We start from the raw sequence: 14,697 nt of genomic DNA, 5'->3' as shown, positions 1-14,697 counted from the left end.
TATGTCCCTCATTAAAATGCAAATCAATTTATAACATTTTTGACATGCGTTTTTCTGGATTTTTGTTGTTGTTATTCTGTCTCTCACAGTTCAAATAAACCTACCATTAAAATTATAGACTGATCATTTCTTTGTCAGTGGGCAAACGTACAAAATCAGCAGGGGATCAAAAACTTTTTTTTCCCTCACTGTATGTCCATAGATATGGTGTGATGATGCAACTTTACGAGGATTTGGAAATCAGTGGGGAAAAAAAACAAACTCAAAATGAATGTCTCGATTTAAAGCTTTCGTGACTGCAGGGATTTATATTCTTGGTTTTTTCGTTAAAGTCACGTAGAAGGGAAATAATAAAAGAATAAAAAAACAATAATATAATAAAATTCTCACAATATATTATGTTTTATTATTATTTTATTATTTCCCTTCTACGTGACTTTACCGAAAGAACCAAGAATATCAAAATGAATGTCTCTAACACCACCAGCTACTTTGCAATGCCCTTACCAGTATCTGAAGCACCTGGTTTCATGAAACGTTCAATTCCCAGGTGGATGTGTGTCGTCGTTTTGGATGAAACCATGAAATCAAGGGTTAAATAACTTTTTTTTACTCTCACAAATCAGACAGTTTTTGTTTTTTAAAGCAGCATTGGGTATGCAGGCATGTGCAATTAATGTGATCTTTTAGTGTCAGGCACACATCAGCTGTCGTAAGAGTTAACTGTTTTTATTTATATATATAATGCAAACACAGCACATACATGAAAATCATCATAATCATCAGCCATTGACTATCAACTGCTGGAAAAGGCCATCCAATGCGGTCACCGTCCATCGTGGTCCTGCGGTTTGCAAGATACATCTACCCCCTGCGCAGGACTGATCTCATTGTTCAATCTCCATCACGGTCATCCTTTCAGGCACGTTCTCTCCTCTACCCAACGTTCCATTATGAGTCTCATCTATTGACCACCATCCCTTCTCACCATAATACGCTCTGTCCAAGCCCACTTTCATGCACATAGGACACCAGAATGCGCAATATTCAGACGACAAAAAATACCCACGTCGCTGCAGAAATGTCATCCTCGATTCACTTATTTTTCTCCCATGAGTTAAAATTTCACTGCCTTACCACAATTATCGAGTACATCTGCTGACCTTTTCTGAAGCGCAGCGCTACCAGCACTCGGGGCTAATGTGAGCAAGTGCAGCCTAATGGACAGCGGAGATGGCCGAGAGCGGTGATGAATGATAATTTCACGCGAATGCCCGCATTTAAGCCCAATCACGATCGGCGTGTGACAGTTGCATTGTTGTAATCGTGCGCCACGTGTGGCAGAGGCCTAAAATCAAAGGCTTATTAGAATACAAAATTAAAGTGCACAACCAGTGGCCGATGCGCATGACAATCAAAGAGATATCACTTTCACAGAGTTCTCCTCGGAAATGCACGATGTCTCCAGAGAATGTCGGGAATCTTCCATCAGAAAAACAGCACGCAAAAGGCAATCACTTTGGATCTTTTTTATTTTATCAGATTTCCCCCACGCCCCCACCACCATGAATGACAGATACATTTATTATCACCTAATTATACGGTGGCTCAAGACCGAGCTCTGCTCAGGGATGAACCCAGGGTGCTTGTTTGACGGGGCATGAAATAGGCAGTGAAACTTGAAAAAATACATCTCCATTCAACCGGTTGTGCAACATTTTTTTTTTACAAATTTCGAATTAGTGCCATATAATTGGTGATGCACAGAAGTAAGAGTAATTATAATGTGCAATTTATCAACACTGCCGCACACATTGGTTAGCGGACTGTGCATACCATTCGCTGGACTGCCAATACCGAGACGGGCGAATCTCAGAGGTACAGCTGCAGCGGCGGTGGCAGCGGCAAGAGTCGGCCGATTGACTGAACCTGCGGGGCAGTCAATCACGCTCCGCGCAAAGAAAAAAATCCCATTTTCCAAAGTTATCCGCTGCCGTGCGACGCGATGGTGGCCAATCAGTGGCAAGGTGGTGATGTCCGTGACATGCCCGTTGCTGAACAGCCTTTTCTATCTGAGTGCACTCGTGGTAAATGCATTATTTAAATAAGCAGAGCCGCACTCCTTCACGCGGTGCACGTTATAGTGGATGTAATCCCTTCATTAAAACTTGCTAAGAAGGGGCCATTGTTTGCTAAAGGTGGAGGAGGCGGAAGAGGCGGGAGTAAAACAAGGCCGGGTGGGGGAGCTTGAGAGTGGGTGGAGGGGAGACAGGAGGGGTAAGAGTGGAACTATGGCAAATCGGAACAAGCTGGAGCGAGTAGATCCGCAGGGAATGCTCCGGTGCTGTTCCAATCAGGCGCGTGGGAACAATTTTGCAGTCCGGGGGCCAAACAGCTATGGGGGGGGGGGGGAAGGGGGGGGGTCGGGGGCATGTCAAAGAACCATGAAGGATATTAATTCAGGGGCCGCAGAATGCGCTGAGCACGGCAAGGCATGCCCCTAATCCAGCACTTTGGATGGAAGAGTTGTTGCAGCGTATAACCTCGCACAATTGCTGAGCTGCGAGGTGTCGCATAGTACATTGATGAATTCTTGAGTCTGTCTGTGCAGATCTTTGAGTGTGATTTCCTCGTATGTGTAATGGGATTTCTTCGAGGACGCTGAATTCTCTCCACTTGCCTTTTTAAACGCTCTTTCAAAAAGGAATCAGTCAAACATACGAATTTAGGACCCTCATTAAATTAGTCCTAAGGCTCAGTGAGGTTATCCTGAATAGAATTTTACATTATTATTCTTGTAAGATGTACTCTATCCGCTTCCCTTCCAAAAAATGAATGGGCAAGTGGCCTCTTTGCCTATGGCCTATGCCCCCATGTCATTAATTCCTATTTTTCTGATCCCATAATTTCAACTGTCTCATGCAGAGAAAGTCTTACCTCCCTCGATCCTGCTCCACTGTGGATTTCGGGTGCAGCCATTCTAAAGAGAGGTTTCTCAATTCCTGACAATGGCTCACATCCATAGCAAGTGGTGACTAAACTTGTCCTGATCCTCCCCTAGGTTAACTCGGCCTTAAACGGGAAGGCATATACTTAGACGTCATGTTTGCCACACAAGCAAGTGTGGCGTTCTAGCCTTTCGAAGGATGCTCACTAATAGCACGTCTTTCTAACAGTCTGTCAGGCTAAATGGAGATCTTTGTCTTTGCTATTTATAATGCAGGCAGGCTAATCAGCGTGAGTACATGTTAACCCATTTCTTGAAAACAAAAACGAACTTCAATAGAATAGAACATGCTGCCTATATAAAGCTATATGGGTGCGAGACCTTCCCGCTTCGTGTTTGGGTTTGTGTGTCTTAGTCTTTAACGTGCATGCCAACCTCGTGCGCCGTGCCAGCCAGCACTGAAGGCTGCTCACTAACAAAACTTTCTCCAATGGTTTGTATGGATATACAAGGGAGATCTTTATTCTCTGTCATTTTTGGAAGAAGTTGTGCAATGGTTAATGCACTGCACTACACCCCAGTGGCCCAACTTCAATTCCTGTGCTATCATCAGCGTGAATATCTAAACCAGTTCTGGACCTTCGCGAGGTTGGCTCATCCTCAAATGAGTACCTGGTGCGGGGTGTAAACATCGCCACGAGAGAGACAAAGGCGGTTGGGCATGGTATTGGCCACCCACCCCCTCGTGTGCCATGCCGACCTTCATAGGTGCTCGCTAACAGCACTTGCCCCAACAGTCTGCCGAGGATATACGGGTCATCTTTGTTTGCCATTGTGGGTGCGCACTGCGAGCTACTTGCATTGCTGAAGTTCTGGAAGAGGCCCATGGGAGCGGTGGCCCCGAGTTGGAACGGCAGAATCGGCTTCACGTCCATGACCGCCGGGTATGGCGGGTGGCACAGCGGGTGGCACAGCGGGTGGCACGGGGTGGAGGCGAGAGTCGGGTTTGGGAGCGGTACGTGGAGGAGCGCGCTGAGCTGCATGTGGTGGCCCGGCCACCTGCAGAGTGGACACAAGAGGAGAACGACAACGACAATGGTGGTCAACTCTGAGCGGTCCGGGGGGTGGAAAATACAGACGGACGTTGTAGTGTATTGTTTGACTATAATCATTAGGTGAACTGCAGCACATGCCCCACTGGCGTTGCGTTATTTATTTTTAGGCCACGAATACGTGATCTGTAATAATCACTTATATTTAACTGTAGTGACGTCTTCTTTTCTTGATTGCCCCATAACAAATTAAAAATAAACCTCGCCATCTGCTGCCTTGTTCGTTATATGCGAGGAAATGTCTGTATTTTCATGGTGTCGCTATGTTTGCATATGTTTGTATCTACGGACTCTTTGTCAATCCACCAATGAAGACCTCCCCACTCCGTGCTAACCATGGTGGTTTTATTTTACATTACGTCACGACACTAGTGGGCATGGATTTGGTGAAGGCAGGGAGCACAGATTACAGTAAAATGTTTTTTCCTGCATTTCCCTTTACTGCATATGCCCCACAGTCTGTAAGACCTGCTATGCATGGTGGCAGTCCATCCAGGCTTTGGCCTGCTGAGCTTCCAAAATCTTTAGATATTGGGTGCATCCCTGGGTGATTTTATCGTAGGTTTTAGCGGCACCGTCGGTATGAATTGACATGCTGGCCGAGCCGGCAGCATGCCACAAAGTCTACCATGAATCTAAGTCTCCTCCATTCGTGGCAATGGGTCGCACTTAGCGAATGAGCGCCGGTGTGTCCACGGCAGGTACTTAACCGTTCGAAATAAGTAAAATACCAAGACGTGGGCACGTGTACATCAGTATACCAATGCTGCCGAATTGGTAGCTTAGCGTTGGCACATGACGAGTAGCCACAGCCATAGCGAGAAATATGCTTGATGTGGTGCGTAGGGTGCAGACATATTTCCCGGGTCCCCAGTATGAACAAATGCAGATGAAATTAAGCCCTGCACTACACATTACATGTATGCAAATGCACACAAAATAATGTATACACACGTTCCTCATATACTCACCGCACATATAGCATACAACAACCATACGTGCTTTATTCCCGCGCGTATAGACAATAGCAAATAATGTTACCCCCGATCCCGATACCATATGTGCTGGCGATAACAAGTATTTTAAAAGCCTCCGAAGAGAACTTAAATTCCAGCTATTTTCCATCACCGATGGATGACGGCCTCCCCCGCACTATGTTGGTCATGGGTTCCATGCAGGTTGATGAAGGGGGAGGGAGGGTACCAGTAAGGACATGATCAATGCTGATATAACCTGCCACTGATGTTAGCCGTGGCTGTCAATCTAAGTCCGGTCCCCGGATTCATTGCGCAAAGTGCTAACCACTGTACCACCGCTCCACTCCCCAAAGAGAAATATATGTTGTGATTGCATTTTATCTGAAAACATTGAGCTCGAGCAAAAAAAACCAGGGAAATGAGTCGAGCCAAACTGCGAAGGGAAGGGTTCGCAAGGGAGGCGCAGTGCCCATTTCTCATTGTACGGGCTCCTTGGAACCCAAACCCAGGGCCTGGCTTAATTTTCAATCGCGGCATTTGCATTGCTGGGGGGGGGGGGGGAAATATCCTTTTTTAACTTACAAAGCAGAAGCCACGTAGCAACGCTTTGTCCCTACGGCAATGTCATGTTTTATTGTCGTTTTGAGAAGCGGCGGTTGACAAGAAAAGCTCTTGATGCATTAAGATGGAGAGTGGGAGCGCTGCATCTCAACACGCGAGCTGTAATAATTGTCGGCTCCAGAACGCTGTGCGGCAAAAAAAATCGCCACGGGTCATTGTAATTTTGTTTGTTGTTTTCTCCAGCGTCTGATAACACGATTGAGAAAATGCGGTGTCCGATAGCGAAAGGCATGCATTACTGCTCGTCGCAAATTACATACAAGTGTTTTGTGACCACACGTTCCGCATGCCGAGGGTAATTGGAAGCCAAGGCACTTTGTGGTCCATTTGCCCATACAATCCCGACCGAGAATTTTGTCGATAATAAATTGTCAACACCGCATGCTGTCACGAAGATTGATTAATGCAGCGTGAATGCAAAAATGTGCACGGCACTTGACGCACGAATCCAGCAAAGACTGCATTAGAATGTACTTAACCCCCCCCCAAAAAAAATTCACACACATACAAACCGAAATCTGCTGCAGGCACCGTACAGGTCGATTCTGAGCTCTCAAACAAGAGGTTGACTTTGCTGTAGGCAAAGGCAGGTATTGTCTACCAAATACACCACCCCCAATATGTCGACCTAATTATCTCGGCAAGAATCATGATTGGGAAGATCATGAAGGGCTCACGTGTCCGTAGTACTTAATCTTATATTCCATCACTGCCTCAAATTTAGTTCATGTGGTTCAGTCATTGCCCGTTGTTCCACTGAAAGGGCTTTTATCACCATTTCTATATATATATTTTTATTCACTGCATTTATGAGTGTTATAACATATATAATTAAAAGCATTCATTCTTATTATTAATTCATAATTTCGTAGTGTTTTCCCCAGCAGCTGAAAAGGTGAATAATAATCTTTAAAATCAATTGAAGATTTATATCTACTGTTTTGACCAATGGTGTCATCACATAATTTAGTGTCCTACATATAAACACATCACCTACACATAGATTAAACACACAACATAATATATGCGCATTTAGGAGAATTAAATATTAAATTTACAATATAATTGTGAATGCACAAAGTACATTAAACACCATTCCGCATAGGGAATGCAAGCATCTAAACACACAGCAATGTAGTTTGAGGAGCTATTCTTCGATGAAATTATACAAATAAATGATCACCGATAGGAAAATCATTTATAAACGAAACACTCGTAAGGAAAAACGTCAATCGATATTGCCATCCACACATTTTTAACAAACTCTTCGACTTTTACACGAACTGCAGGAGATGCTAATATGCAAACTTGGCGTACAAGTTGGCCGAGCAATCAATCCCCCCGCGGTGGTACCCGTTCGCTCCTCTCGCCGCCAGTGTGCGCACAAGAACGTCCCGTCCGCATCTTCTCTCACTCATGCACGGCGCCCACCAACGATCGATCACGTAAATTTAATTTCTGCGCGCAATTTCAAGGCGTCCCCCCCCCCGTCTCGCATCGTTTCGGCAACCGAATTTTTTGTTTTGTTTAGCTCGTCGGGTGAGAGCCACTAATGCGCGTCCCGCACAAGCGATCGTAATCGCCAATCGCCATGGATTCACCGCTGCCGCTACGCGCCGGGCTGCCTGGCTCCACGGGGCGTCAGAAAATCAACTGCAATTTCCACATTTTGGCTGTCCGTGACCAGCACCACCAATCAACTGAGCGACGGTGGTGGCGGTGGCGGTGATGGTGGCGGCAGGAAGGGTCAAGAAAAAACTACAAGCATGGCGAGTGGTGTCACAGTGGCATGATTTCAGCTGAGGTCTGTCCGGGTTGGCGTGCCCGAGATAAATATTCCCGCAATCGGCACACCACACCAACCATACCTCTTGCTGTGGCTGTGGCTACCAGTCACCGTACCGCCTACCCCCGTCTTAACAGCGACCCAAAAAATATTCAGTGAGAAATTAATCCAGTGCCGCGAGGACATTTGCTAGGTAACATGTTTGAATTATTCAGGCCCAAATTAGGATGCGTAATGATATGACACCAACGTATAACCAAATCTGCAGATAAGTCTGAAAATGTTGTGCAATGTCAACTGTCTCATAAATAGAATTAATTAATGCATAAAACTCATTTCCCCTCGGAACACAAGTACTATTACTTAGTTTAGATGCAACATATATGGTTAACAAACATTTTAGTTGAAAAGTGTATCTTTAATGAACAAATGTTTATATGAAAGCGAATTTAATTTGTTTTCCATAATATTAAGCACGCATGGTATACACTTGGGAAATTAGCTTCACAACATTTAATCCACTTATTTGAAAACTACGCAAATAATCGGAGTGGGTATATTGTTTATATTATCGCAAGCAGTTGATACGGAAATCGTCAACACTTATCACTGATAGTAAAATCTCATTAGCGGCACCGAGCTGACAGTTCCATGATTTTAAATTAAAAAATCAACAATGTATTACCACAAGGGATAATGCAATCTTCATGTTTTAGGAATTTCACCGATGAGCATTTCACAACTCTATTCTTTCTTCAGGGTAAAACATAAACTTCTCATAAGACCAATTATATTTACAATTGTACCATGGGGAGTTTTGTTTTGTCTTTCTTCAATCAAATTAGAAGTATATTAAAATTAGATTTACGACAATTTTCAGAATGGTGTGGGTGAAAGTAGATATAATTTAATCAACAGCATCTAGGCAAGCAATTTATATATAAAACGATTATGTATTTTCATTATGATTTCATTGTTATTAATATGAGATGTATATAAATGTACAAACACCATGACAGATTGTGACAGTACAAGTATATTAAAGCAGATTGATAGTTATGTAACTGACCAGCTCACCAAACACTTCGTTGACCCTTAGAATTACCACTTGATACTTCATGTAAACAAAACGTGAATTCTACTGAAAATACCTCAAATTTCATTTACACATCAGCGACTTAGCTTCGATATTATTTTTGCCTTTTATTTATAATATACTCACAAACATGTCGTCGCATAATCACTTTGCCAACACGGTAATCTTTATTGCATCCTCACAATACCTGTAGGGCACAATGTCGTACTTTTTGACGCCTCCAGCCTAGCTTAGCTAAACGAGGCCCCCCCCCCCGTGCTTTACCTCGAAGACAAACACAAAAGACAACCCCCCACCCCCCATCCACCATCGTTACCTTTGCGATGCACGAATCTTGAAGCCCTAAAGTCCCACGACAACGGCTGGGTGCCCAGGTCCAATCGCAGCCATCGCAACGTTTACACAGCAGCAGCAGCAACCTCATGGGACGGCGACTTCGCTCGAAGGTGAGTTTAGCGGACGCGGAAAATAAATAATGGAAAATGAAAACAATAATAATGATGAGAATAGTAACGCGCTGTACCTACGACTCACGCACGCCGCCGAAGGCACCCGGCGAACCCACTCGCTAAACTGAAGTGCTTGGCTCTGCCTTTCCTCTCTGTGTGTCACTCTGGCGCGGAGTCGATCGCGATGCTCTCTTTGCTTTGCAGTGCGGTGGCCAATCCAGGGGCTACCGGCGCCCCCCCCCACCACCTCGTCCGCCCCCCCCCCCCGTTGCCTTTCCAGAGCTCCAACCAATCGAGGCGTTACTCCAGCTGCCGGAGTAATTCCGTTCGCCTTCAGCGAGCGGCTCAAGACGCGGAGGGGAGAGAGAGAGAGAGAGAGGAAGGTTTTTGCTTAAGGCAAAGGAGAGGTTGTAGGAAGGGAAAGGGAGTCGCTGTGGGGAGGGCAGGGCGATGAATCGTGGGAGGAGAGGAGATGAGGAGGAGGAAATGGTTTGTGATGGGGTTGGAAGGCGTTTGGGGGGGGGGGGGCAGAGAAAAGGGAGGAATGAGGCTGTGGGGTGGCGGAGATGGGAATGCCGAGGGAGAGAGGTGGTTATACCGTACAACTAAAAAGGCTGCTTCTTCCTTCACAAGCGGAGAGGCGGTAACTCGTCTGGTGGCTAATGCTTCCACCACCGTGGCTGCTTCTGCTCTTAGGAACATACAACCAAACGCAGCACATACACACACACACAATTTGTACCCCGTTTTCAATATGCAAAACAAACAAACAAAAAATACCCGACCCTCCTCTACGAATGGACGACTCACGAAGCGCCCTCTCTGCGTTGCGTTTTCTTCGATGCCAAGGCGCTCCCTGCCCTCCGTGGCGGGCAGGGCTCGCTGTGAAAGAGCGTGCCCCCCCCCCCCCCCGGGAGCTGTCATCGCCCCCCCCCCTTTCATTTCCCACCGTGCTGCTGCGCGCGTGTTTATTGCACCGTATCCACATCTTGTTCTCAACGGCCGTTAAGAGGCAGCTGGATCAAATTTCTACAGACACCACCCCCCCCCCCCCGCCATGACTCTACCACCCACACACTAACCCACCATCTCACGCCGGCCGACGGAGCATCATCATCATCTCCGCAGAAACGTGAGATAAATAATAAATAAGTGCGCGACTTCTCTGCGCGCGAGCACACACACACGCGTTGTCATTGAGAGCAAGCCCGTTGGGGGGGGGGAGACACGTTTGAGTTAGCGGATAAGTCACCACCGACTCCGTAAGGCTGTTTTTTTATATATATATAGTGCCAAACTCCAGTTCTCGCGACCCACCACATCGCTACATCTTTCCCGCGTTTACCGATGTTATTCCCCCCCCCTCTCCAGCATTGACGAACGCATGAACTCGTCTCACGCTGCACGCGCCCGATGCTTCTGAAACACGTTCCCACGTGACGCGTTAAACAATTAACGGCGTCCGCGTCTCGTGGAACACGCACACACTGAGGACTTATCTTCTTTGGTTCTTTCGGTAAAGTTACGTAGAATGAGAATAAAATAATAAATTGATAAAATAAAATAACACAATAATATTCTCACGACGTTTCGGCCACAACACAAGCGGCCTTCATCAGGTGAAGGGGACGAGACTGTCTGGAGGACAGCGCTGGAGTGAGAAAGCCACGCTGAGATCACGACAAATTTCTACAGATCACGACGTGATCTGAGCGTGGCTTTCTCACTCCAGCGCTGTCCTCCAGACAGTCTCGTCCCCTTCACCTGATGAAGGCCGCTTGTGTTGTGGCCGAAACGTCGTGAGAATATTATTGTGTTATTTTATTTTATCAATTTATTATTTTATTCTCATTCTACGTGACTTTACCGAAAGAACCAAAGAAGATTAATCCTTGCAGTCACGAAAGCTTTAAAACTGAGGACTTAATTTTGACTCGGCCATATTGACGCAGATGGCGTTAATTGCTTAGCGCGTCACGTGGGACGCGTTCAACAATCATCGGGCGCGTGCAGCGTGGAACAAGTCGATTTGAATGGAGGAGAAAATTGGTTAAACGCGGAAAGATGGAGCGTGGCGGTGGGTCGAGAGGATTTGAGTTTTCTAAACCCAGCAACAACGGCTGTTCCCTTTGATTCTACTGACATAGCCTGGCGCAGTCATTCGATACTTGTAGATATACTTTGCGTATTGTTATGTAAATCATTTTCTCGTGCCCGTGCGCTGATCGTTTTACACGGCGTTTCGTATTTGTTTGCGTCAGCACGCACTCGAGTCAATGAAATATAATATAATGTATACACCGCGAGGGTGAACGGCAACATAAACCTGCAGTTATCATGCATGGTGACGGGATGACGGTGATAATTGTAGCAATGTCAATAGTGGGTGCTGGAAGACTTATTGACGCATACTTTTCTTTATCAAAGACGGTCCTGCATCTGGATGTTTGACTAATTCCATGCATTAGGCTGTTGGCTTCGTGCGGGACGAAACTGAAGCAACGAGAGAAAACCATTCGCGCAAATGATGGATTTAACAATCCATCGTTCTACCGCCACCATCTGACCACCTCACAACCCAAATCGACATCACCTGCTGTTCCCAGGAAGTATCTTATTCTTGTAGTTACCAGCCTCAACCTTGTTTTACCTTTCGAGATCTGATGAGATTAGACGTATCTGGGGAGATTTAGTCCTACAGGGTGTTCCATATGTCTTGTAACCTCCAATTAATTGACCCCCAACATGTTTTCTCTATATATTCATTCTTTTTTTAAAGAAACCATACTTTAAAATGTTAAAATATTTCAAGCTTGAGAGAATTTAGTGGGGGGGGGGGGTCACAAGACATCTGGGCCATCCTGTATATTATCAAGCAAGGTCAATTGGAGCTTCGAGCCTGTATAAAATCAACACCACCGCTGTAACTAAACCAACAACCTTTAGGAAAACACTTTTTTAACACTGATGGACTTCGCAGCAACGTTTGTTTTGGCCGCATATGTCGGTCGGCTTTCTAGACAGGCGCTCACCAATCCATTAGCGGTTAGGCAGAGAAAGTGCACTGCAGCTTCCAACTACGGCACCACACCAAACCCAGTCAGCAGGGCCTGATGAATGACTAAATGATGAATGAGTCAACGGTGAAAAATGGTCATGGCCATTTGCAATCAACCCTCCTGCTCAAGTAATTCATTTACTTGCTTTGCCACCATCTGTACAGAAATTCGTAGTTGTCAAAAAAAAATTGGTGAAATCTTTTTTAAGAGCCACCATTTGATGGATCTATGCTTTTTTTCCCTCCAAAGCCTTCGAGGTACGTGGCTCCTACACCATCGCTCCTCCGTTGTTTGAACTGAAGCAGAATGGTAAAAAAAAACCCTCTAAAGAATTGACATCACATCATTTGAAGGGTGTATTTTGAGAGCTGTATATCTTTTTTGTAACTTACTTCAGGGCAAGTTCCCTGTCTACATCTAGCACCAGTGAAATATTTCCAGAATTGATTTTTTTCAATCACACACATCAGGTGTGACTGATGTGCGTAAAAATGTATGGCGGTGGAACAACGCCACTCTTCATTATCCTCTAATCCACATAACTGGCGCCTACAGTGTTTGCCTTTTCACGTAATTCCTGTGACAATTTACTGGACAGAGTCTCAACGGTGTTTGAAGTCAAACGGAACCTTACTGCAACGGTAGCTGGATTAATGCACGTAGCGGTTACCGCACCGTAGGCATTCAGTAGATATATATTTAAAAAAAAACAGGGGCAAGATACTATTTAAATAATTCACAGCCTCATGCCTAATTATTGTTGAGCAGTGTTATTTCATTGCCTTCGTACACGCGAAAAATGCTCGCAAGCATTTTTCACACCAAAGAAGCAGGAGCTGCCACCCCAACGCCCTCCTTCCCCCGCCCCCTATCCCCCTCCCCACTATCCCCCTAACCCCCTCCCCCCGCCCCCACCGTTTACATTCGACGCCTTCCTCACTGCTTCACCCGCCCGCTGCCACTGAGGAAATTATCTAAATTATTCAGCTGGTAACTAACGCCGCTGATATGCCGTGGACGGGATATGCAAAAACACAGTCAAATCAGCATATGTGAACAAGGGTGCAAACAGCCGTTTGCTTCAATCAAGTCTCATCAGCACGTCTTTGACAGCCGCCCGATGACCAGGTGGTGTTCACAGAGATGAAGCAAAGGTGCAGCGCTGCCAGTTGCTTGCTCGCTCCGCTGCCGGTGGAAAGGCCTCCACTAGAGCGAGCCCTAGAGAGCCCCTCTAGAGGGTATTCGGTCTGCTCTTTCACACTGGACAAACGTCTTGGAAGCGGTGAGAGTATCCACAGGCGACTCTCTGATCGACTAACTGTGGTGTCCCCATTTACACTGCTGGTTGGACAGGCGGTGTTGATCTCAGCCCTGAACAAGTGGTGGAAATTCCACATTCCTATGGTGGAGGCGACTCTATCCATAGAGCATCCACTGTTGACTTCCCTACCAAGTGATAATCATGTTATCGATCGCAAAGTGAATATGGGCTGAGTCAATCTCTAACCAGGATTTCAACTCGCAAATCTTCCAAATGCAAGCCGCTCACTCTACAGCTGGGCCACCTGTCCGGATATCCCAGCATGACTAAGTACACAATATCAATATCTCAGCACCACGATCAGCATTAACATTACAAAGTGAACCGTGAAGTAATGCAAAGAAAAATATAATCACACAACGAGCACGTTAGCAGTTTGGCATATCCGGGGCTTTGCAAGCGTGAGGCTGCATCCTGCTTACACTCGCAGTAAATCTAAGCATCTTTGGGGAGAATCCTTTAATCCTCAGCCCATAAACACGTCCCATCCCGTGTCCATCCAGCCTGCAAGATTTATGCATGCTGCACGCACAGCCAGAGACCGACCACTCTCGAGCCACCAGGGCTCCCACCACCGCCAACTAACCCATTACCCCCACCGCCACCACCGCCATCCAACGGTCCGACGAAAACCGCAGCACGGGCCTCTGACCACGGCGCCGCCTCCTACCTTGGCCCGGGAGGGGGGCCCCATCATTACCCATGGCACGCCACGGCTGGGGGCAGGGCGTGGGGACAACCAGGACTGGGAGACCCACTTGTTATTCCTCGTGCACATGGCTCTCCCCACTCGAGCCCCCATGTACCCGGATTACCACTGCCCACTTCACAATCTGACGCCGCGCCCTAGCTTGCTCCCGTTGCGGTAGATGCACGAGAAAGTTGGAATGTTTAAAAAAAAAACACCGGAAAATGTTGCATTTTTATAAATGTGGTCGTTGTCGGTCAGCGCTGGGCAGCAATGGATACATCAAGAAAGCTCCGACGAAGCACGGGATGGATCTCCCGCGTGCTCTCACGTTGTACCGTGTGCTATTCGGCATTAGCGTCAGTTCCTTTAGAAGTTCGCGGAACGTGGAGCAAAAACCGAAGAAGCTCCCAGCAAGTAAAACGGTAACGTCAGACTTCAAGCCGAGCAACACACGCCGCTATACAACCTGGAAACATCGGAGAGCTGGGCAGCAACAAGCCATGAACTCTACACGGGGTTTTGTTACAGTTATAAATAGCTACAGCTTTGGTTTCATTATCGAGGATTAAGCAAAGGCTGTCATTTTATCTGTGCTGCAACGAGCGCCGATGTCCATGCCATCCCACACCGGGTTGGCG

General features: G+C 46.3%; 1 protein-coding gene across 1 annotated transcript in view; it reads right to left on the bottom strand.

The window, feature by feature from the left end:
* Window positions 1-9,856, bottom strand: part of LOC116940961 (zinc finger protein 385D-like) — a 45,893-nt gene extending 36,037 nt beyond the window's left edge. Inside the window, exons 1-2 of the mRNA XM_032951420.2 lie at window positions 9,799-9,856; window positions 3,808-4,006 (exon numbers count right to left, since the gene is read on the bottom strand). Coding sequence (XP_032807311.1) covers window positions 3,808-3,990 — 183 coding nt within the window. The 5' untranslated portion in view covers window positions 3,991-4,006; window positions 9,799-9,856. The remainder of the gene's footprint in view (window positions 1-3,807; window positions 4,007-9,798) is intronic.
* Between the last annotated feature and the right edge of the window lie 4,841 nt (window positions 9,857-14,697).

This window comes from Petromyzon marinus, chromosome 10 (assembly GCF_048934315.1).
Source record: "Petromyzon marinus isolate PM22_M1 ecotype Great Lakes invasive population chromosome 10, UKy_Petmar_22M1.pri1.0, whole genome shotgun sequence".
Lineage (NCBI taxonomy): Eukaryota > Metazoa > Chordata > Hyperoartia > Petromyzontiformes > Petromyzontidae > Petromyzon > Petromyzon marinus.
This window is presented reverse-complemented; position numbering and strand designations above follow the sequence as displayed.